This window comes from Marmota marmota, unplaced genomic scaffold, assembly GCF_001458135.2.
Source record: "Marmota marmota marmota unplaced genomic scaffold, marMar, whole genome shotgun sequence".
Taxonomy (NCBI): domain Eukaryota; kingdom Metazoa; phylum Chordata; class Mammalia; order Rodentia; family Sciuridae; genus Marmota; species Marmota marmota.
In genome coordinates, this window is record NW_025999842.1 from 52,973,868 (window position 1) to 52,997,283 (window position 23,416).

At 36.6% G+C, this 23,416-nt stretch overlaps 1 protein-coding gene across 5 annotated transcripts in view; it reads right to left on the minus strand.

Moving 5' to 3' along the window:
* The window catches only part of Map3k5 (mitogen-activated protein kinase kinase kinase 5), a 200,553-nt gene that overhangs the window by 125,089 nt on the left and 52,048 nt on the right, over nt 1-23,416 (minus strand). For all 5 annotated transcript variants that reach the window (XM_015501602.2, XM_048798823.1, XM_048798814.1 and 2 more), the window contains exons 2-4: nt 16,477-16,616; nt 2,635-2,658; nt 595-788 (exon numbers count right to left, since the gene is read on the minus strand). In XM_015501602.2, the coding sequence (XP_015357088.1) occupies nt 595-788; nt 2,635-2,658; nt 16,477-16,616 (358 nt within the window). The remainder of the gene's footprint in view (nt 1-594; nt 789-2,634; nt 2,659-16,476; nt 16,617-23,416) is intronic.

Sequence of the window (23,416 nt, forward strand, 5' to 3'; positions counted from 1 at the left end):
AATTTGGGAGTCCATGTATTTAATACTCTTCCTTGTTTCAGAAAAACTTGAAGATAAAAATATTCCACGTTAATGAATTTTCTTGTAATGTACCACTTAAGATGCGAAAACTTTTTCAAGTTACTATTTTGAGCAGAAATTGCCCTAAATAAATTATATATGCCTATGATTTGAACATAATATAACCTTCACTTTCTGATTCAATATCATCATTCATTAACATAAATGATTATTTACTAAAACATGCTTTCATCAACTTTTTTCAGAGATCTGACCCTTACATGAAAGTTCCTGAACATTTAATTCTGATGTTTCTATACTTGATACATGTACACTTTTTAGCATTACTATAAAGCAACTAAGAGATTTTTTTTTTGGGGGGGGGGTGATGCTGTCAAGTTGTTGTATTAAGTGAAATAATGCAACATGTGACTATATGGTGTCTCTTTTATATATTTAGAGGATATTGGGCATTTTTTTTTCCTGGTTCTTAGCTGTATAATTGACACCTAAGGAACATCTGAAAACATGCTCAAATAAATGAAGTACAGCAACACTTCATGACCATCACCACATGGCTGTATTAAACATTACCTGGAACTTGCTTGTGCCACCTTCAAAAGCTGAATGAAACGATCCACAAGAGGTAAGCAGATAGGTCCCAAAAGCAGCTCAAAGTTGGGTTGCATGAGCTCTGTCAAGCCCTTCATGAAGCTGCTGTCACAGCAGTAGACCTTGTTATGCGGAGTGACCATGTAGGGGACAAAGGTGTAGTTCCCAGTGCACATCTGTGGAGAGAGGAGGCAGCAGGTGCTGGGGAACTTGCCTGGGGACACCACATGGATGGAAATCCAGGTCCTACTTCAGTGACTCATTTTAAATAATTTTAAATGCGAAAGGAAAGAGGAAAACTTCATTTCTTATTCATGACCTATGAAAATGGAAATTTCCCCATTTCTTTACTTGCTTAGTTCAATACAATTAGAACTTACTGATGATACCAAAAAAACTAAAATATTTAGATCTGCTTTTTCCAAGAGGAAGAACGCATTTCCTCAAAATATTAAGGCACTGTTATAAAATAACCACACTGATCTCTCATATTTTTTTCATGGCTATCAAATCCCACAGCTTAAAATCTTGTCTTACTCTAAAAAATTACCTTCTCTGTTAAAATTTTAACAATGCTATTTTTGTTTTTCAGCTTTTAACAACTACATAAATATGGACATAAATGTGTATGGAAAGAGTTCAGCATCTGGAAAAAAAAAAAAAAAAACTTCTTGGCAGTCAATCATACTGAAATGCCTATGTACAGTATTCAACTCTTTAAAGGACACCTAGCACCTGGAACATAGCAGCTTTCTCAAGTCAATGGGCAGCTTGTTTATGATACAATGTTAAGTCCACTCATCAACCTGCTTCTCCATGTGCACAAACTGAATCAGGCAGGACTGGATCATTCCTGTCCTTCAGGGCTCAGGGAATGCTACCTCCCCCGAAGGACCTGGATACAACAGTCACCCACTCCTTAAAACATCACCTTGCATTGATTTTCTAATTTATTTGTTGCCCTTTTCCTCCCCAACTAGACACTGGCACTTCTCATTCATTGGCTCATGGAATAGGTATGAGCACAGTTAATTTCACTCAACCTCTATGTTCAGTCCCCTCCAGCACCAAGCCTGAAGCCTAGCACACAGGTCACCTTCAATTAGTACTTGCTGAATAAAAGTTACTAGGCTGAATTGAAGCATGAAGCAATGAGTGCTCACTTCCTGTCAAGGGCTGAAGTTTAAGAGGTCATAACAGCAACATTATCCATCTTATTAAATGAGTCTTCTACCTGGTGAAATCTTAAGCATAACATTTAAAATTTCTGATCTGTGGAAACTATACTTTTAATCTCATCATCTTAAATGGAATCATGTGCACCCTAAATTGTAGAGGTATGCTCATGAAGATTTCTAAACAGTCATTTATTTTCCAAGATGAAATATACAACCTTTGGCCTAACATGGTCACTTCCACTGTAATATTATAATTTTTCTTCATGCAGTGTTTTTTTTTTTTTAATTTTATTTTTTTTTCACTTTTTCATGTTTGTTTAATTCTGTGGGAGACTGGAATTCTATAATGAGATCCAAAGGCAAACTATGCTACTTAGGAACTTAAATCAATTTCTCTAAACAGAAGATAGATGCCATATATATAAAATATACATATGTATGACACATATGTACATTATATATACACATATATACATCATGTATTATCTATACATTACATGTATACTCACCCATGTATTATATATACACAAATGTGTGTCTCTCTCTTGTGCAAAAATGCTGTTTTATTGCCACTCATAATGCCATAACATTGACTATACTATGAAGATATTTTCCAAAGCATAATTACATATATAAAAAGTATGATAATATTGTTATCTCCAATTATTGAAAATACATTTTCACTACAATGTCTTATTTAGTTAAAATATGCATATTTAAATACTAAAAAGGAGTAACAGATACAGAAATTAAGAATTTGTGAAGATTTTTAAAAATAGTAGAGATTAGTTGATGGGAAAGAAAATACTTTGAAATTTCTGGAAAGTTAAAGCAAAATACTCACAGTATTCTTCTGGCAAATGATTTCCTGAAAAATAAGAAAGACAAAAAAATCAGAGCAGAAATTAATACAAAAATCAATTACTTCAATGACCTTTACTAAACTATTCTATGTGGGAACATTTGTATTAGCAATTAGAAATTCCAGAAAGTGTATATTAAGTTTCTGTATCTGAAAGTTTACAGTCTGATTCAGGAAGCAGGAAAATACAACAGTATTGTATAGAGTATAAGAAAAACAGCATAATCACGTTAAATCCCAAACAGAATAATCTAAAAATCATTTTTTCAGCTAGGCACAGTGGTGTTCACCTGTAATTCCAGTGACTTGAGGAAGGGGTGTGGCAAGTTTGAGGCCAGCCTGGGCAACTTAGGGAGATCCCACCTCAAAACAAAAAGGCAAAAAGGGCTGTGGATATAGCTCAGTGGTAGAGCACCCCTGGGTTCAATCCCTGTTACCCAAACAAAAATTTTTTTTTAAAAAAAAAAGCTCTCAATAAAAGTGAGCTATCATTATTGCTATTCCTAGACATTAAAATAGCTAGAGACATGGGGGAGACAATCTAGAGATGCCCATGCTATACAGATTTCACTGAGGTTGGGGAATCATTATTCAGAAAAGAGAAAATAGGACAGTCTATTGGAAATGATGGTATGTATGTTGTCATAGAAACAGGAAACAGGTATTTGTGGAGCTCAAGGGTGAGTCCATCTGGCTAAGGAGAAGGTCCAGATATGACAGGGTAAGAGTAGAGATCCAGGATCCAGCTGACTTGCCATCATCTTTCATCCCACTATCAGGATGCTAAATTATAGCAGGCAAAGGAGAATCACAATCACGAGGGCTTTGGCTTAGAGCAGTACCTAAGACTTTTAAACATTCAAGAATAGTAGATGAGAAAGTAAAACTGATAGAGGAAGAAATTGCACTGGGTAGTGTTGAGAGCCATAAAGATGAACATAAAATAATAAAAGATATCTCATGCTAAAAAGCAAAAGTGATACAGACAGCAAGGGCTAGTTTCTCACAGAAAGGTGTTACTATAGACAGAAGGCAGTCTGGGAGGATCAGCAGAGGCAGAGCTCAAGCTGAGCTGGGGAGCAACTCCAAGACAAAGCCAGCAGGTGGGAATGCAGGCTAGAAATATAGGGAAAGCAAAGGCCCACTCGGGGAACCATAATTGTTATCCCTAAGAGTGGAGGAAGATGGCTTACTTTAGGATGTACAGAAGAGAGAATTAAGGAGGTATTTGGAAAAGATCTTGAATATATCATTGAGCTAAAGCAGAAAGTTCATTTTGACACATACAGTTAACAAGATGATACAATTATTTGGGGACTTACTGGAAAAGACTTTGAGAGCTAAAATGAACTGTGTTCTACAAGCACTTAGTAATCAAAGTGCTTTTTAAGGTGAGTGGTATGTATGTATAAATATCAACACATATTGGGGCACTGTAATAGCAAAGGTTAGGAACAACATAAATGGCAATCACCTTGAAACTGGCTGAGTACTCTACGGTACCTCCATACAATGGTACCTCCATACAATGGCACACAGTTAAGTTAAATGAAGAATGAGAAAGTCCTTTTTCTAGTGACATAGAAAGAGTTCTAAGATACACTGGTAAGTGAAAAAAGCAAAGGGCAGAATAGTTTCTATCCTATGTGCCTAGGTATATGGCAGTGCACAGAGGAATGGAAATCAAGGGACAGAAAAGTGACACTGAGGAGGTTCAAAGTGGCTTTTCCACAGGTGATTCATGGGGAATTAATGCCTGCCTCTTTCTTTTTCTTTCTCTCCCCACCCCTATAATGGTTCAAGAACAAATAAATAGAAAGATCTTGGATAATCATAGGGCCAGAAATACAACATGCAGATTTTCACAAACTCGGTCAATGGAGTCTCTCTCCAAAGCAGCAGACCACACCCTTGAAGTTACTCCTTTATAGATAATAAGAGCCTTCTCTCTTCCCTCTCAATACTGGGGAATGCTCTTCCATGCATCTTCTACTACAGAGCATTCTCTGTGCTGAGTTTAAGAAATCTGCTCTCTCTGAAGCTGGCTGTGACCATGTTCCTACACCTATCTTTCCAAGAGCAGTGAGACTGGGCCTTTAATTCTGCCATCATTAACCCTTACACAGACCTCTGATAGCACTTCCTAGGCCAGGCTACATATTTTTCTTTATATGGTTCTTCCACGCTACCTCATGAGCTCCTTGCATGCTAGGACCATGTGTTTGATTTACACTTATATCCGCACCAATTGCCTAGTAGCTACTCATAAAGGCATGAATGGATTAATGAATTATAAAGTATACATTCAAATTACACTATGAATTAGGGTAGACATGAAAGTTCTGGTCCTACTCCCAGCCCAGCCAGCCATGCATCATTTTGCCTCTAACATTAACATGCTGAGAAAGTTAAATTGGGTGACTATTCGTCACTTCCAACTCTGTGTTCATTTGCTTTTGGCTCAAGGTAAAAAGTCATGTTTTCCTTGAGCTACTGGAAGGAGAGTCACCCTCATGCTCCCCTGCTTGTCCCTCCTTTGGTGCATCAGGCACAGAAATGGAAGTGGCAGGGAGGGAAGCAGTGGCGAGCACTGAGTGAGCCAGAGGATCTATGGAAAACCACCGGAGCCACTGCTGGCCTACAGCCATCCTGCTGTCTGCCTGAGGAACTGCTTGTTGGAATAACAACCCTCTTCCTTTCTCTTTTGCTTTCCTTTCAGATCATACAAACACTGTATCACATTATACTATATTAAAATCGTTCCTATAGCACTCTACTGGATTCCTGCTGACTTAGGTTTTCTGGAACCTAAGTGGACACAAACCATTCTGGTTCATGATACCTTAAGTGCATTTTAACTCAGTCCAAATAAATGGCAAACAAGATCTCAGAAGGTATCTTAATAGGACTGAGGTGGAACGGGGAATGCTGAATGTGTACTAAAGCCGGAGACAGAGGGAATGAAATAAAGTTGTGATGTAACTGTCAGATTTCACAACAGACCAAGAAAACCTTTCATCTATAATGCCTGTAAGTAAAAAGATAAAAATCAACCTGAACTCCAGTTCCTTGCCAATGAAAAGTTCTCAAGGTACGATGCCCACTATGACACTATACTTTTTTCTGCAGTCATAGGGGCCTTTTGGTCAGTACATGGCTGTACCAGAAGCATCCAAATTTTATTTTTCAATTTTCTGGAACCCTTTTATAACCAAAGAAACAAGGAAAAAGAGAAGAGATGACTTCTGATAGTTGTTTGAAACAATTCTTTTTCAGTACTAGAATTGAACCCAGAGGTGCTCTACCACTGAGCTACATCCCTACCCTTTTTTATTTTTATTTTTGTTTATTTATTTTTTTTGAGACAGGGTCTCACTAAGTTGCTTAGGGCCTCACTAAGTTGCTGAGGCTGGCCTCGAACTTGCTATCCTCCTGCTTTATCCTTCTGAGTAGCTGGGATTACAGTCATATACCATTGTACACGGTTGGGACAATACAACTTTGAAGAGGTCATTTAAGAGGTAAATCAAGGGAGTGTCTCCAATATTGCAGTTTTTGTGCCAAAAATATGACAAACTGTAGCAGGGAAGAAGTGGAAGGAGCTAGTGTGAGGCTGCCAAGGTGGACTGGGGTAGGAGAAGCAGGCCTGGCAACCCAAGACCTCAGCTTCCTGGCAGGACAGAAAGGAGCTGGCTGGAATGCTTGCTCAGGGAAATAACACAGCCCAGCTAGTGACCTTCCGGGTCTTCTCTTCTGGTCTTTTTATCTATCCCAGTAGAATTAGGCAAGCTTTCCATTAAGGTTGGAAAAAAGAGAGCTATTTTCTATACTCCCCAGCTTTACCCTCTCAACTAATTTCAACGCTTCAAAGCTAACCATGGGATCCTGTGAACATCCCTGGCCTCTCTGGGGTGAGGTATCCTGTTCCCCTTTCTGACCACTGCTGAAATGAAGCTGAGTACGCTAAGGAAGAACAATCCAACACGCTGAACACAAGCCATGGTACAGAGTCAGTCCTGAAAGATAGCTAAGTGTGTTGTGCTAACCTGGTATGTTTGCAGAAAAGCTCAATGAAAAACAAACAAAAAGTAATCTACCAAAACCATCCTTTCACAGGACATATGAAATCTGTACACAGACTTAGAGGGAATGATATTCATTCAAACAGATTTTCTTCTCCTTTTGACAAAATGGTAATAAGAGGCTAGAAATGGTGGGAGGGTGGGGTGGGAGTAGGAGGTTAAAGATAATTAGGAAGAAAAGAGCGAGCATGATTTTATTCAGAGTACAATATGGGAAGTCAAAGAATATGGGGCTCATCTCTACTCTGACACTTATCAGCTGTGTGTGTCCCTAACAAGTCACTGTATCTCCCCATATTTAATTCTCATCTGGAGAGAAAATACTTTTTATCTGTTCAATACAGTGAGTACCTCACATGTCTGTCTCATTGGGATGTATATAAAAACCAAATGAAATAAGTTTAAGCAATAATTTGAAGTACTTTTTTTTTTGTACCAGGGATTAAACCCAGGAGTGCTTAACCACTGAGCCACATCCCCAGCCCTTTTTATATTTTATTTAGAGACAGGGTCTCATTAAGTTGCTTAGGGCCTTGCTAAGTTGCTGAGGCTGGCTTTGAACTTCCAATTCTTCTGCCTTAGCCTCCCAAGCTTCTGAGGTTACAGGCCCCCCTGCCAACTTAAGTACTTTAAAGCTACACATAATAAAAGGTATTAATTCTACCTAAACAAAGTACTTCTACTTAATTCCTGCACAACCAGATCTAGAGAACTGTACACTTGTGTTGCTCATGACCTGGGGTAAGAACACATCTTCTTCTTAAACATGAGCAACTGTCAATGAAAACAACCTGTGCTAAAAAAAAAAAATCAGGTTAAATTAAACAAAGCTGGAAAGTCATCCCCAAAGACATTCTTGACTCTCTTTTTCTCCTTCCCTATTAATTTTGTTTCATATCTAAATAAATCTCTCTTGGTGGGAGAACTCTACTATAAGTAGACATATTTCTTTGAACTGGGTGCTGATGGGTGACATTTTATACATACAGCATTTAACACAGCTTCTTAATACAAACTTCCCTTTACACTGTGTTGCTATTGTTATAATTAACATCTTTGTCACCAGCTGACAACACCTAATTGAACTGTTCTATTCAAGTACATGTTGTTTCTTCTTTCTTAAACTGTATTGTAAAAAAGTTACAGGTATGGGGCTGGGGATATAGCTCAGCTTGGTATATGACAGAGTGCTTGCCTCCCATGAATAAGGCCTGGGTTCAATCCCCAGCACCACACACACACACACAGTTACAGGTAGGTATAATTTTATACATAGTAAATCCCATTTGACATAAGGTTTAATGATAATTTCAAGGATGTGTTCTAAAAGGACCCAAAGAGGATGATGGGTTGTAGTGCCACAAAGATCAACTACCACAGAATTATCTATAATGAACAAAAAGGAGAAGAGTTCAGCAAGACTTTGGCCCACTTCTGGTGTGTGCAGAGGGGCTCCTGCCTGTTCTTCAAGGTATTCAGACTCACAGGCTACAGCTGGGGTCAACCCAGTGATTCGATGACATCTTTCATTCCCTATACCGCACAGATTTTCCTCTCCTTTTGACAAAAGGGTAATAAGAAGCTAGAAATCATGGGAGGGTGGGTAAGAGAAAGAGATTAAAGAGAATTAGGAAGGAAAGAGCATGATTTTATTCAGTCTACAGATAATGCCTTAGGGAGAGAATACTGCTAGCAGACATTGAACAAAACTAGGCTCTTGCGTCTCAAGCCCATCCTCAGGGATTCTCCAACAGGGAAGTCAACACCTGCTACATAAATCATTCATCTAGTTTGTCAATTCAAAATCCCAGGAGAAGAATCTCCATAAAGCCGCACTTTATGTATTTTTAACCTGCTCCTGCCCCAGATTACCTCTTTCTTTCCCCATTAGAGACAGACTGATTACAGTTCAGATGAAAGTTTGACCATTTCTGAAATTTGTAAAATAAAGGAACAAGCCTGTTTCCTCTCTCAACAACAACAAAAGCTTCCTATGGAATAACAAGAAATGCATGGGAATGAAGTGTTGAACCTGGGAGAGGACAGGGTGCCAATTGCTGATTCTAAATCAACACCTAGGAATAAACTAAGCAAGAGTCTCGGGATGTCCAGAGGTAGCCCAGTTAAAACAGGCAAAGCCAATGATTCTGTTCACAAATTGTTAAACTACTTTATAGGAGCATATTTTCAAATGACTTTTTTTTTTTAAACATTAACCAACTGTGTACTTTGTACCACTGACTAACTGGGTACAATCTGAGGTGCTGAAAATAATCCTGCAAAATTCCATTGTTGAAATCAGAGTCATAAACCTTGAAAATTAATGTCATGCACTACTTACATTAAAACTTGAATTTAATTCAAATCTTAGTTATTTAGCTTAGCAAGGCAGGTAAAACTTTAGGAAAAGAAAGCAGTGGTGTAAGATCAAAAAGAGAGAAATACATTTTTATGGGTTTAAGGACACTGGAATCTGAGTAGATGTGCCAAGTATAGGGAAGAATTCAATTTAAATTTGAAGCATTTGTAACAAAAACTACCTTGATTTTCCTCACTGATTTACTTCAAACTAGTATCAATATCAAAATTTACATCATGGACATCATCATTTTTTTCCAAACAACAACCAATTGCTTCAAGTGGACATGAATGAGTACCAGAAGAACTGTCCCATTTCATATACACAAAGATGGGGTCCTCTGTATCTACAGATAACAGATCTTGGGTCCATATACCATGGAACTGCTTTGAAGGAGCAACTATGGCAGTTCTCAAGGCTCATCCATGTTGTAGCACATGTCAGCTTCCTTGTCACAGCTGAGTAGTAGGTATACACCCATTTTGTTCATCTATTCATCTGTCACGGACACCTGAGTTGCTTCCACTTTCTGGCTATTGTAAATAATGTCACTAATGAACATGGGCACATAAATATCTCTTTCAGATCCTGCTTGGAATTCTCTTGGGAATGTAGATGTTAAATCTCCTTTTAATTTTTTGAGAAACTGCCATATTGTTTTAAAAAATGGCTGATTTTTCAAAGTTGGTAAATTAGTGATGGTGTTACAAATTCTGGTTTGTGCCTGTAAGATTTCTAGTGAGAAAAGGGAAATTGCATGGTAATGGAGGGAGACCCTCATTGTTATACAAAATTACATATAAGAGGTTGTGAGGGGAATGGGAAAATAAACAAGGAGAAATATGAATTACAGTGGATGGGGTAGAGAGAGAAGATGGGAGGGGAGGGAGGGGGGATGGTAGAGGATAGGAAAGGTAGCAGAATACAACAGTTACTAATAGGGCATTATGTAAAAATGTGGATGTGTAACCGATGTGATTCTGCAATCTGTATTTGGGGTAAAATTGGGAGTTCATAACCAACTTGAATCTAATGTATGAAATATGATACGTCAAGAGCTTTATAATGTTTTGAACAACCAATAAAAAAAATTTAAAAAAAAAAGATTTCTAGTGTCATTTCCTAGGGGGATGCTAGTCATATCCCAATCTAGAAAATAACACATGCATAAAGGCAGAGCCAGAGTACCTGGCACTATATATGTATGGAATATATCCAGTGAGACAATGAAGAAGTAAGCAGTTTTACAAAAGAGTTTATTGAGGAAAATCCCATCTGTAAAGTAACTTTTCAGGCAGTGGCTTAAGAGAAAAATACAACTAAATTTCTTGAGTAAGGAATAATCTAACATAATCATTATATTTCAACACAGAAAGCTGAGTCACCACTAGCTGATGTGCATATCAATCTCCAAAGAATCATTTCTTATGCATAAAATGGGAGCAAAGATGATTTAAATGCAGAAAAAAAGATTCAAATATATCTTAGGCTTTCTTACCACTGCCAGAATATTAAGAAAAAGAAACTGAAATTCTTTGGGGATTCAAATGCCCAAAATGCATGTAAAGTTTTCTTGATGGATATAGAAAACTGGAGAATATAGCAACATTTTTTCAAGGCTAATTATGAAATATTTTCAGTATATAAAAGTATAAAAATTAGCAAACAACTATATGTCTACCACCTGGATTTAGAAATATTATATTATAGCCAGACACAGTGGTGCCTGCCTATAAAGGCAACATAACTTAGGAGGCTGAGGCAAGAGGAACACAAGTTCAAGACCAGCCTGGGTAACTTAGAGAAATTGTCTCCAAATAAAATAGAAAGGGCCAGGGATGTGGCTCAGTGATAGAGGCTTATCTAGCATGTGCAATGCTTGGGTTTAAAACCAGTATTGAAAGAAAAAAGGAAAAAAAGAAAAAAGACATATTACATATAGGTAAAGACTCTTATCTTCCAACTCTATTCCACTCCTATCCCCCAAAGGGGTAAATACTCTGATTGGATAACTTCCATACATACTTCTATCTCTTTATAACACAAATGTGTATAATACCATTGTCTTGCCTGCCTGTAATCACATTCTGAAAACTGGTATGATACTGTACATGGGTGATTTGTTTTTCCCCTTAACATTATTATTTTTTAAAAAGTTTATTTTTATTTTTTTGCTTTTTTTAGTTGCTCTTTTTACATATACATGACAGTAGAGTATATTTTGACATATTAAACATACATGGAATTTATTCTAATTAGGATCCCATTCTTGTGGTTGTACATGATGTAGAGTTTCACTGGTCATGCATTCATGTATGAACATAGGAAAGTTATGTCCAATTCTTTCCATGGTCTTTCTTATTCCTATCCCCTTCCCTTCTCAACATTCCTTTGTCTAATCCACTGAACTTCTTTTTCCACCTCCGCCACACACACTTGTTGTATGTTAGCATCCTCATATTGGACAGAATATTTGACCTTTGTTTTTTTATGATTGGCTTTAAAATTTTATCATAATAGTCTCCAGATCCATCCCTTTACCAGCAAAAGTCATTCCTTTTTATAACTGAGTAATATTCCATTGTATATAAATACCACATTTTCTTTATCCATTCATCTGTTGAAGGGCACCTAGGTTGGTTCCATAGCTTAGCTATTGTAAATTAAATTGAACTGCTATAAACATTGATGTGGGTGAGTCACTGTATGTTGATTTTAAATTCAAAATTATATTTTTTTGGAGATACAATGACTTTGATATATAAAGCTCTAGTTGATTTATCTTAAGTGCTCTACAATAAAAAGTGTTTGATTTGTTTTATTTTTGTGATACTAGAAATGGAACATAGGGACCCTCTACCACAAAGGTAGAACCCCAGCCCCTTTTATATTTTGAAACATGGTTTTGCTAAATTGCTAAGGCTTGCATCAAACTTGCAATCCTCCTGCCTTGGCCTGCTGAGTAGCTGGGATTACAGGTGTGTGCTGCTGTGCCAGACTTGTCCCAATTATTCATTCATTCTCCTAATGGATATTTTCCATCTCCTTTAGGGGAGGGATTATTAAAATGTTGTATAAACATTCTTTGTTTTATCTCCTTACACCCGAGACACTTTTTTTTTTTTTTAACAGTACACAACTAGGTTTAAAATTGCTTAGACTTGATGACAGGTACCTTTGACAGTATTAGATATGGCCAAATTGCTCTTCAAAAGTTAGTAGTAAGAGGAGCATAGTGATGCATGTCTGTAATCCTAATGGTTGAGGAGGCTGAGGCAGGAGAATCACAAGTTCAAGGCCAGTGTGAGTAACTTAGTGAGACCCTAAGCAACTTAGTGAGACCCTATCTCAAAAAATGAAAAGGACTGGGGATGTGGCTCAGTGGTAGAGCACCTATGGGTTCAATCCTCAGTACCAAACAAACAAACAAAAAAAACTAAAACAAAGTGGTGATTCACTCTTTCCCCAGTAGTGTGTCTGTTTCCCATTCAGCCTTGTCACTTGTTTATAAGAGCTTCTACCTGCTGACTATCTGGGGATGTGTAGTGTACTTCATTGCTTGGTCTTGCTTTGTTTTATAAACAGCAATGTTTAAAGTGAGTCAGGGTTAATCCAGAATCAAGAGAAGTAGCTTAAGAAAGGGTTGAAAGAAAAGATCACAAGAACTAGAGCTGTGAACTCTTATTATAAAGGAATTTCTGGTGATAGAAAAAGGGTTGTTGAGACTCAGAAAATGATACCCTAAAGTTTGGCCCTTTGACACACTGACCACTTTGAACAAAAAAAGCAGTATCAGAACCAAAATCTCTGTGATTTTCTCCAACTCCTGTCTCTGATCCTCTTTCCCTCCCTACCTGCAGGAAGGCTTTCTCTGATGCTCTCTTATCCACCTAAACACCAGCTCCTCCAGAAGATGAACTAGTAGAAGAAAAACCAGAGCTGACGTCACCCTCAGGGCACAGGTACACTTTGTCCCAGGCTCTTTGAGTCCATCCGTTTCCCCTGAAAATCATTTACTCTAAATCTAAAATTGCCTACATCCTCCACTTCCCTCTCTCCTAGCAAAATGATGTTCACACTTCAACCTTCTTTGTGCTTGTTAGACTTGATGATAGGTTCCCTTGAACTTGTGATTCAACCTTTTTTGAGTTTTTATACTCTTTGTGACTCCTATGTACTTGCATATTAATGAATTTGTATGAATTTTCACCTGTTCGTGTGTCTGTTGTCACTTTTTTCAGCAGACCCAATTATGGAACCTTCAGAGGATGGAGGGGAAGTTCCCTCAGCCCCTTTGTGGTACATTAAAACAAATTCCTCACTGTTCACAGCAGCCACTCACTCCCCCAAGTGCTTTTTGACCTTAGATGTATCTCACCCATCTGCTCCACAGTTCATTGGCCAGTAGAGTCCAGACCCACTCTCCCATTTAGTAAGAGATGCCAAGTGGAAGTCTGATCATTTTTAAATGCATGGAATAAATCAGAAAAGAGTTGTTATCAGCTTTTCTTATTTTTGAGCAAATGTTAAATCTTGGCATAGTCTCTCTGAATAAACATTAATAGGTACACTAAGAAGTTCTCATGATTTAATTAAAGAAAACTGAAATATGTGTTATAATATTAAGGAAAAAACAATTTATTTCCCTCTCTCAAAGTGCAATCATGATTTTTTTTCTTGGGACAAAAATAAGTTATGGGCTGGGGTTGTTGGCTCATCAGCAGAACACTTGCCTCACACGTGTGAGCCACTGGGTTTGAGCCTCAGCACCTCAGCATAAATAAATGAAATAAAGGTATTATGTCTATCTACAATTAAAATAGATATATTTTTTTTAAATTAAAATACTTCATTCTTAATACAATTGAAGGACTTATAGCTTAAGCAACAGCTAGAAATTTTATTGCACATATATATGATTAGATTCTTAATATCTTTTCAAATGACAATTCAGGCAAGGATTTTAATCATTTTTATAGTTCCTATAAATTATTCTCCAAGTAGCTTATACTTTTAAACACAAAAGATTTTTTTCTATGATTTCTTCCTGAGAATTTGCTGCTGAAGAGAATCTGCTGTCTTCAACAAAAAGCTGATGAAAATAAAATTGGCACAGCTGTACTTTCTTTGAAGTCCAAAGAATCAACCTAAGTGAAGCAAGATACACGACAAGAATAGCATTCTAATTCTGCCTCTGCCTCTGTAAAAAGAGATGCTTCATTTTGTCATATCTGCCTCACTTTGCAGATATTATTTCAAATGTCTTTTGCTCTTATTTCACTAGTTTTCCTTTCTGTTTGTAAATGCTGGGGATAGCAGAGTTATACCTAGAGCCAAATGCAACAGAAATAAATAAAAACAAACACATACAGACATATCCCAACTTTCTGCAGTAGGACAAGACTTTCTGAGACCCAAAGAAAATTGCTAGACTTGCAGAAAATATTTTTTTTCTACCCCAGACATCAGAGGCTATCTGGCTAGAAACGATCTAAATAAGAAAATGGCAAACGCTTAAGTTAATGGAAGGGTTAAGAGAAAAGACACACTCTGCATGGGACAACTGAGGAGGCATAGTTGATGCATTTTTCTAAATGAACAACACTTGGCAGGCATGACTGATATAGTTTTAACTAGAAATACAGTCCTCCCTTGTTACCCACAGGGACTGGTCCCAGGACACCCAGGATACCAAAATCTGTAGATGATCAAGTCACTTATATAAATGGAATAGAATCTGCATATAACCTACAACCACCTTCTTGTACACTTTCAATCAACTCTAGCTTACTTATCAAAACTAATACAATGTAAGTGCTAAGCAAATAATTGTTACCCTGCATTGTTTATGGAATATAAGACAAAGGGGAAAGTCTGTACACTTTCAGTACAGATGTAATTTAAACAAATATATTTTCTATCCATGATTGTTTTAAAAGTGCAGAACCCATGGATACAGAGGGAAAACTGCAAGGGATAATAAAACTTGGTGGTTAAGGAGAACAAGCTAGGGAGCCAGGCTGACCTGGTCCCAGATCTTCCTTACTAATAACCAGGTAAAAAGATAAATTTAGACTGAGTAGGACCAAATCTCTCAATTCCAGTATGCCAGAAACAGATATGCCTCTCAATCCCCCGCATAATGTCGAGCATGCAACAAATGTATTTGCTCAGTGAAACTCTTCAGAATTTTCAGAGAAAGCCACCCATGCTCTAGATACTCTGATAAAAGCAAAATGCTACTTTAAAATATATTTCTAGGGCTGGGGTTGTAGCTCAGTAGTAGATGGCTTGTTTAGCACATGTGAGGCACTGGGTTCAATCCTCAGCACCACATAAAAATAAATAAATAAAGATATTATGTACACACACGCGCGCGCGCGCACACACACACACACACACACACATTTCTACAAGGATTTGGCATTGGAGATCTTCATATAACAACTGCTAAGCCACTGACTTGGAAAGTATGTTCTCAACTCCAGGGCTTCACATCCCAAGGTTGACTCTTATTTGGGAACCAAAGGACCGAGATGAGAAAAGACCACATGAAGCTAGCTGGAAATTTCACAAAGGAAATGGATGACATCAGGCTCAGCATGAGTTTCACTGAACTGTGAGACACTTTTCAAAGAATCACCCAGTGTAAAATCCTGTGGCCTCTAAAAGCATGTTCAGCAACTTTGCTGGAGGGAGGAAATGACTTTATATCAGGTATGTTCCTATTAATGCAGAAAATGACATTGGGATAGGTTGAATTTTGTAGACAAGACACAGTAAGTTTTTACTTCCCAATCCTTTCGGGTGGTAGAAATGGTTTCTCTCGGGCAAGCGTCTATTAATGGAGAGAATGCCAACGGGGAAGGTTGAGTTTTGTACACAAAATAGAGAGTTTTACTTCCCTCCTCCCATCTTAATTGAAATGACACCCAGCAAACAAGGGTGGCAATATTGTGAGCATTTCTACTCAGAGCACTTTCAGGTAGGAAGAGTATTTTAGTTAGATCCAGATGGGCACAATGAAGTCACCAAAGGTCAGGCATAAAGCCTGATATATCTTATATGACCTTCTTTTCTTTCTCCAAGGTGTGTACCAGTGATTTCCCATCAACAGTCTCCTGGATGTAACCCCACCTGGTACTCGGAACTGAACATGATGTTTATCTTTCTTGGATATCATCAAATATCTACATTGATGTCTAGATAAACTTCACAATGAATTCTAGATAAATTTGACAATTAGCCTGTGGTAGCTATTTATCATACTGGCAAAAACATCTTTTCACAAACATAAGTTACTGAAAAATGTTTTGGATAAGAGAGAATTCTCCCTGAATACTGGGGCTGAAAGAAAATATACCCAGTAACTAAGAGGAGTACCTTCAGGGACTGCAGAGAGTCCGAGTTAGTATCACAGTAGAGGATGATGTTGTTGGCCATGCTGAAGCTTTCTCGAACCCCAAGGTGGTAAAACAAGGACGGCTGCCGGAAGGCATCACTCATCTCCACCACAGCAATATCTGCAGACAGAAAACAAAGTCCTCAAAAGATGTCACCTGAATCATGCCCAATAAGCACATTTGGGTTTCAATAACTCAGTACTCAGAAAAGGAAATGAGGAAATGCTAGGGATTTTCCCTCTTCACTTACCACTGAATTTTGAATTTGTGGTTCTACCAGAAATGGCTTTATAAAGTTCCACAAACTGGCATTTTTTTAAACAAGAAAGAAATCATGTAATTATTGCAAAGAGCCTGCAATGATGGGAAGCAAAAGTTAACGTTCTCTGTTAAATTTCAACATTGAAACAAGGTAACTATGGTTACAAATTTAAAAAAAAAAAACTATAAAAAGCAGATTCATAGAATATATAGCAGTAACAAATGCAAAATGAGTTTTTTTTAAAAAAATGGTGACTTTATTGGTTAATCCAGAACTAGGGTTTAGAATTAACTAGCTTATATCCAATAAATATTTGGTAAGTAAAATGAAGAAATAAAAAAGTGAAGGTATAGAAAATTATAACTAAGAAGCGAAATAAAACCACAGATACTAATTTTTCCAAAAGTCAAACATGACCAATATTAACCTAATAGAAACCTTATCCCACATTTTGACAACAACATCATAAAAATGAAATCCAGATTACATCAAACTCATTTACGGATATAAACAAAAATATGAAAGAAAAACTAACAAATGTACCAAGTGTTACACTGTAAGAAGCTGAGATTTTGAGTTTAAAATTTATTTGGGAAATGCAAGGATGGCTCAATTTTTAAGAGTCATGAACATCTCCACAGATTCTTATTGATTAAAGTGCAAAATCCATTTTTCTCCGTGAAAAAAAAGTCACAAAATGGGCTGCAGCAGGAAAAGAGCATATATGCCTAACATGCAAGAAGAACAAGATACATTTCACAAGTGCCAACTTTGTACTTTGTACTTCTATGTACTTATATGCCTATTAAAATCAGGAAATCTCAGTCAATACAGGAAGATTTTTAGGAAGCAAAGGTATAAGTCTAGAAAATAAAATATAAAATCATCATTACTTGCAAATGTTATGTTGTCAACCAAAACCAGGCCAAAACAAAACAAACAATACTATGCAGCTGAATAACTATTAGAAATAATAATACTATTTAGTAAAGTGTTAAGATAAAAAATTATTTTGAAAACTAATAACTTCTTTTGCAACCACAATAAGAATTTTGAAAATATAATCATAAAACAGAACCCATTCATAATTACAATTAAAGTGTTAACATAGCAAGTTTGTTAAAGATATGTGCAATATTTGATAGATGAAAGGTTAGTATCTTTATAAATCATCTCTTACTGGTCAATTTAAAGTAAACAAGCAATAATAAAAAACATTGCAACAAACTATACACATAAGCAGACAAATTCACTAAAGTTTAAAATGGTCAATAAGCACATGAAAAAATGTTCTCCATCTTTCTTCTAATAAATGCACATTAAACTAACCACAAAGTGACAATTTCTTTCCTAAAAGGAACCAATGAAAACAGCCTAAAATAACCAATGAAAATTCAGAGGAAATGGTACTCAAGTGTTGTCTAAACTTTTTAGAGACTTACATCCTTAAAACTATGTATACTCTCCAACCCAATAATTCCATTTCTTAGAATTTATCCTGAGATATGGGCAGATTTACCTGTTTGTCCACTAAAATATCATCTTTATAATAAAATAAAGGAAAAAGTCAATATATCCATCAATAGGAAATGACTGTGTATATTTGTGTATTTACTTTTGTGTATATATAGTAATTACATACACACATGTAAGTACACACACACACACACAATGATAATTCCCAATAATGGTATACCATTTAACCACCAAAAATTCTAAGATAGAAGAATACTTAGAAACAGGGGAGAAATTGAAGCTATTAAGTAAACAAAGTTAAAATATAGTATGTATGTTATAATTTATAGCATACATTACAATGTAATGTATACATTATAATTTGTGCATTTTATGTAAATATTCATATAAATTTAAAAATCTGAAAACATGTATAATAAAAAATAATCCATGATAATTCATAATTCACAAATTATTTTTTCTTCATTTTTTATATTATTTCTTACAATTTCTCGTATGAACATTGATTCCTTTTATAAATTAAAACCCACCAAAATATAAAAGGAATTTTCAAGACCTGTGTGACTGAATGTAACATAAAAAAGAACATACTTTTTGAAATTAGTTATGAAGTTTGTTATAAAAATATAAAGAAAATCATATTAAATTATATGAACTTGGTTATAAAATTTTTAAGAGATTGTTTTTTATTTTTATTGGTACGTTATAATTATATTTAAGAGTGGGTTCATTATGTCATATTTGTAGCTATATGTAACATAATTTGATCAATCTCTTTCCCTAGTAACTTCCCTTTTCCTTCCTTCCTCCCTCCCCTGATCCACTTACTCTACTGATCTCCATTCTATTATCATTACTTTAAACAGTTCCATATATTTATGGAACTATTTAAAGTAATGATCATAGAATATATCATAATTTAAAGTAATGATAATAGAATATATTCAATGTGGTATATCCATACACAACATAATCTGGTAGATTTCTTTGCCCAGTATTTCCCCACTTCCTCCCCTCTTCCCTCCCTTTCCTCTATTGCTATTGGTCTTCTTTCTAAAAAATAGTGCACTCTTTAAGAAGCTGTTAAATACAGAATCTGACTTATCTAATGACTATGAAGTTAGAATTCACATTCACTCAAGGAGGAATAAATGTGATGCAATGGAGGTAAAAGACATAGAGGATTTACTCATGTTATGAAAAGGGAAGAAGGTCAAAGGAGCTTCAAAACTTGTTGTTTTCCCCAAAAGCTAAAAATGACTTGAAGACTCTTTAATATAGATAAAGACTTTTCTTTTGGGGTCCTTAACATTTCTACATTAAAAAAAAAAAATCAACCTATAAAACAAATGAGTCACCGCATCCCACCCACACTGCCATCTGCCTCCTGCCCCCACGCTGCTTCCGCCTCCCCCAGGTGCCAGCACTCAACAGTCAATCACCCAGCTTTAAAACCCAGAGACAATGTAGAGTGCAGCAAAAAGAAACCATAAACAGTAGCTGAAGAAAAATAAGAGAGATGCAAAGAAACACATCAGCTAAATTAAGGTAATAAGGAGAAGGGGGTATTTTTCTAAAGAATTGACTCGGGATTTGATGCTAAAATAAAAATATAAAACCCTGCCAGAAGGATTTCATATTAAAGAGAAGAACTAGACATTTAAAATAAATGGTACCAGCAAAATAAGGTATAATCATTAGTTCTGAACTTCGAAGCAGAGATGCTACATAGAACATTAAAAAGTACTTATTGACCCAATTTTAAAATATGATAATATAGTAAGGTACCTCAGAAAAAGGTTGATTTTTTTTGTATTTCAAAGAAGATGAGTGATTTGTTCAAAGACATTTTTATTCTTTTCTAAATTTATTTAATTGTCTTAGAGAAAAATGCATTCTTTCTCTGGTATATAGCTTAATGGGTTTTGAAAAATGCATTCCCACTACCACAGGCATGACAGAGAACATCTCCTTCATTCCAAAAATTCTCTCATGCTTTCCTTTTGCAATTAATGCTCCAATCCAGCCTCAACCCCTGGCAAGTACTGTTCTGTTTACTGTCTTTATAGTTTTGCTTTCTCCAGAACACCACAGAAATGGAATCATACATAGGCTTTTGGATTTGGTTTCTTTCACCTAACAAAATACATTTGAGATTCATCTGTAGATGAATTCATCCATCCATGGGTTGAAGGACACATTTGGGTTAACTCCAGGCTGGCAAATTTTTTACAGTTACTACTCATATACAAACTTATGCTTTTCATTTGTCTTCGGTAAATATCTATGAGTAGGATTACTGAGTCATATGGTAAATATATGTTTAACTTAATAAGAAAATGCCAAACTCTTTCCTAAAGTAACTATACCATTTTGCATTCCCACCAGCAATGTACAATAGGTTTCTGTTGCCCACCATCCTTGTTGGCCCTTGATATTGTCAGTTTTTGTTTTAAGCCAGCCTAATAGGTGTGTAGTGGTATCTCATCGTGGATTTATTTTTACTAATGAAGTTGAACAATTTTGGGGGAGGGAGTACCGGGGATTGAACTCAGGGACACTCGACCATGGAGTCACAACCCCAGCCCTATTCTGTATTTTATTTAGAGACAGAGTCTCACTCAGTTAATTAGCATCTCACTTTTACTGAGGCTGGCTTTGAACTGGCAATCCTCCTGCCTCAGCCTCCCAAGCCACAGGGATTACTGGTGTGCACCACTGCACCCAGCTCAAAGTTGAATAATTCTTCTTATGTGCATATTTTTTGTTTATCAGTGCTCAATGATTTTGACCTTTAATTGTTAAAAGTTTTTTCTTATTATTAAGGTTCACATGATCTTTGTATTTTCTGATTGTTATTCCTCTGTAAGATTATGTGATTTGCAAATACTTTCTCTTCATTTGTGACTTGTTTTATTCTTTTCTTAACTGTCTCTAAAAGTACAAAAACTTTAAGTTCGTTTCTCAATTTGCTCCTTTATAGATTGTACTTTAGGAGTAGCACCAAAAAAAATTATATATATATATAATAAAAGTTATATATATATATTATATAATTTTATATATATATATATATATATATATATATATATATTGCTTGACACAAGATCACAAGAGTTCTCTCCTTTGTTTTATTCTAAAAGTTTTAAAACATTACATTTTATATTTAAGTCTATGATCCATTGAGTTGGTTTTGGTATATGGTGTGATTATCCACAGGATTGCCACAAAAGCTCAATTGGATGTTGATTAAGTGCATTTGCTCATGAAATGCATGGCAGAAGTGTGCTTTGGCCCCCTGCTGTTTCTACCTCTTATTTGTATCCTGAGCTTGTGAACTAAATTCAGTCTCCTATAGGTGTAGGATGAGGCCTGGTGAAAAACTAAGAGTGAACTCCAAGGCCCCAATATCTCCTTCAAAGGCAAGGCCCCAACCTAAGTATGGGTCAGGGTTCATATTTGTTGTAAAGACTCCTTCATTGAAATACTTCTGCATCTTTGTCAAATGTTAATTGTCTAAGTGTGTGGGGGGGATGCATCTACTGTTGGATTCTCAGTTCTATTCCATTGATCGATGTGTCTGCCTTTTGCAAACATAACACTGTCACATTCCTCACGATTAAATCACTCAGGGTCACTCCAGGGGAACTGGGCTTCGCGAAATAACCACACAAGAGACAGAGATACCTTTTTCTCTGGGGGTCCTCTGATGGCGTCTCTGACCTTAAGGGTCCATTGAAAGAATGATTGTATGCTGACCCCTTTTATTGAGGTAAAGGCATTCAAATGAGGCAAGGGGTGAGGTTTCAAGGGGTTGAGTCTAGCTTCATAATGTCCATGATGTCCGCAGTCATCAGGTTGACTGAATGACACACCCAAAGGCAGAGTAAGAGAAGGCAACACACAAAGGGCATTTCCATGGAACATTCTATCCCAAACAGGGTAAAGGGGTAATATCACAAAGGAACAGGTGAGCATAGCTCGATCCATGGGGCTGCAGGAAGTCATGCCTACATCTGAAGTCACATTCTTCTATTTCAAGGATCGGGGCAGCATCTAGGGCTACTATGAAAGTGACCAGATCACTAAGAAAGTGACCAACAGAGCCTCTACCAATCACAGGAAGGAAAATGCTAGTCATTCAGTGCGATGGCCTCCCACACAACACTGTTTTGATAGCTGGAGCGTTACGAAAGGTACCGACATCAAGTAGATCAATCTGCCAACTCTATCCTGTTTTCAAAATATGTTCGACTATTTCAGTTGTTGTGTTAGCTTTCTATCACTCTAACAAAACACCTGAGATAAAGCTTTGCTTTATGTTTTTCTCATGGTTTCAGTCCGTGGTTACTCGGCTCCGCTGCCTTTAGGCCTTTGCAAGGCAGTGTATCATGGAGGACTGTATGTGACATTGCTATTGCCCAGATGGCACCAGGAAGCAGAGCGAGAGGGAGGAGACGCCAGGGTCCCAATATCTCCTTCAAAGGCATGGCCCCCACCTAACTTCCTCACTTCCTCACCCTGGGCCCCACCTCCTAAAGGATGCACCATCTTCCAATAGTACCACAGGCTGGCAACCAAGCCTTCAATGCATGGGACTCTGCAAGGGAAGGGGGATCCAAGATCAGAATGATAGCACGTGTTCCATTTGCTTTCCTGTTTTAGAATCAGTTGGTAGTTGTTAACTATCACTTGAAAACTACAGGGGAAAAAAATCCTACTGGGATTTTGATTGGGTTGTGTTAAATTTATAGATCACTTTGGGACAAACTAACAGCAATACGGAGTCTTTCACTCCATAAATATGGCATAGGGCATATTAATTTATTTGGGTCTGATTTATTCAGTACCAGATCCTACACATAGTTTGCTAAATTTATGTCTAAGTGTTTCATTTTGGGGGAGGGGGCTATTGTAGATGGCACTCTCTGTAAAACTGTTATTATTTTAAAATTATGTTAAATTCTTATGTTAAAATTATTATGAACAATAATCCCAATTGTTCAATGCTATTATATAAAAATACAATTGATTTTTTAAATATTGACTTTTTCTGGTATATTCTTGGGGATTTTCTACATGGACAGTCATCATCTACAACAAAAAGAGGTTTTATTCCCCCTCTTTCCAATGTCTGCATTTTATGGTTTCTGTTTGCTTTTGCTTTGTTATACTAGCTAAG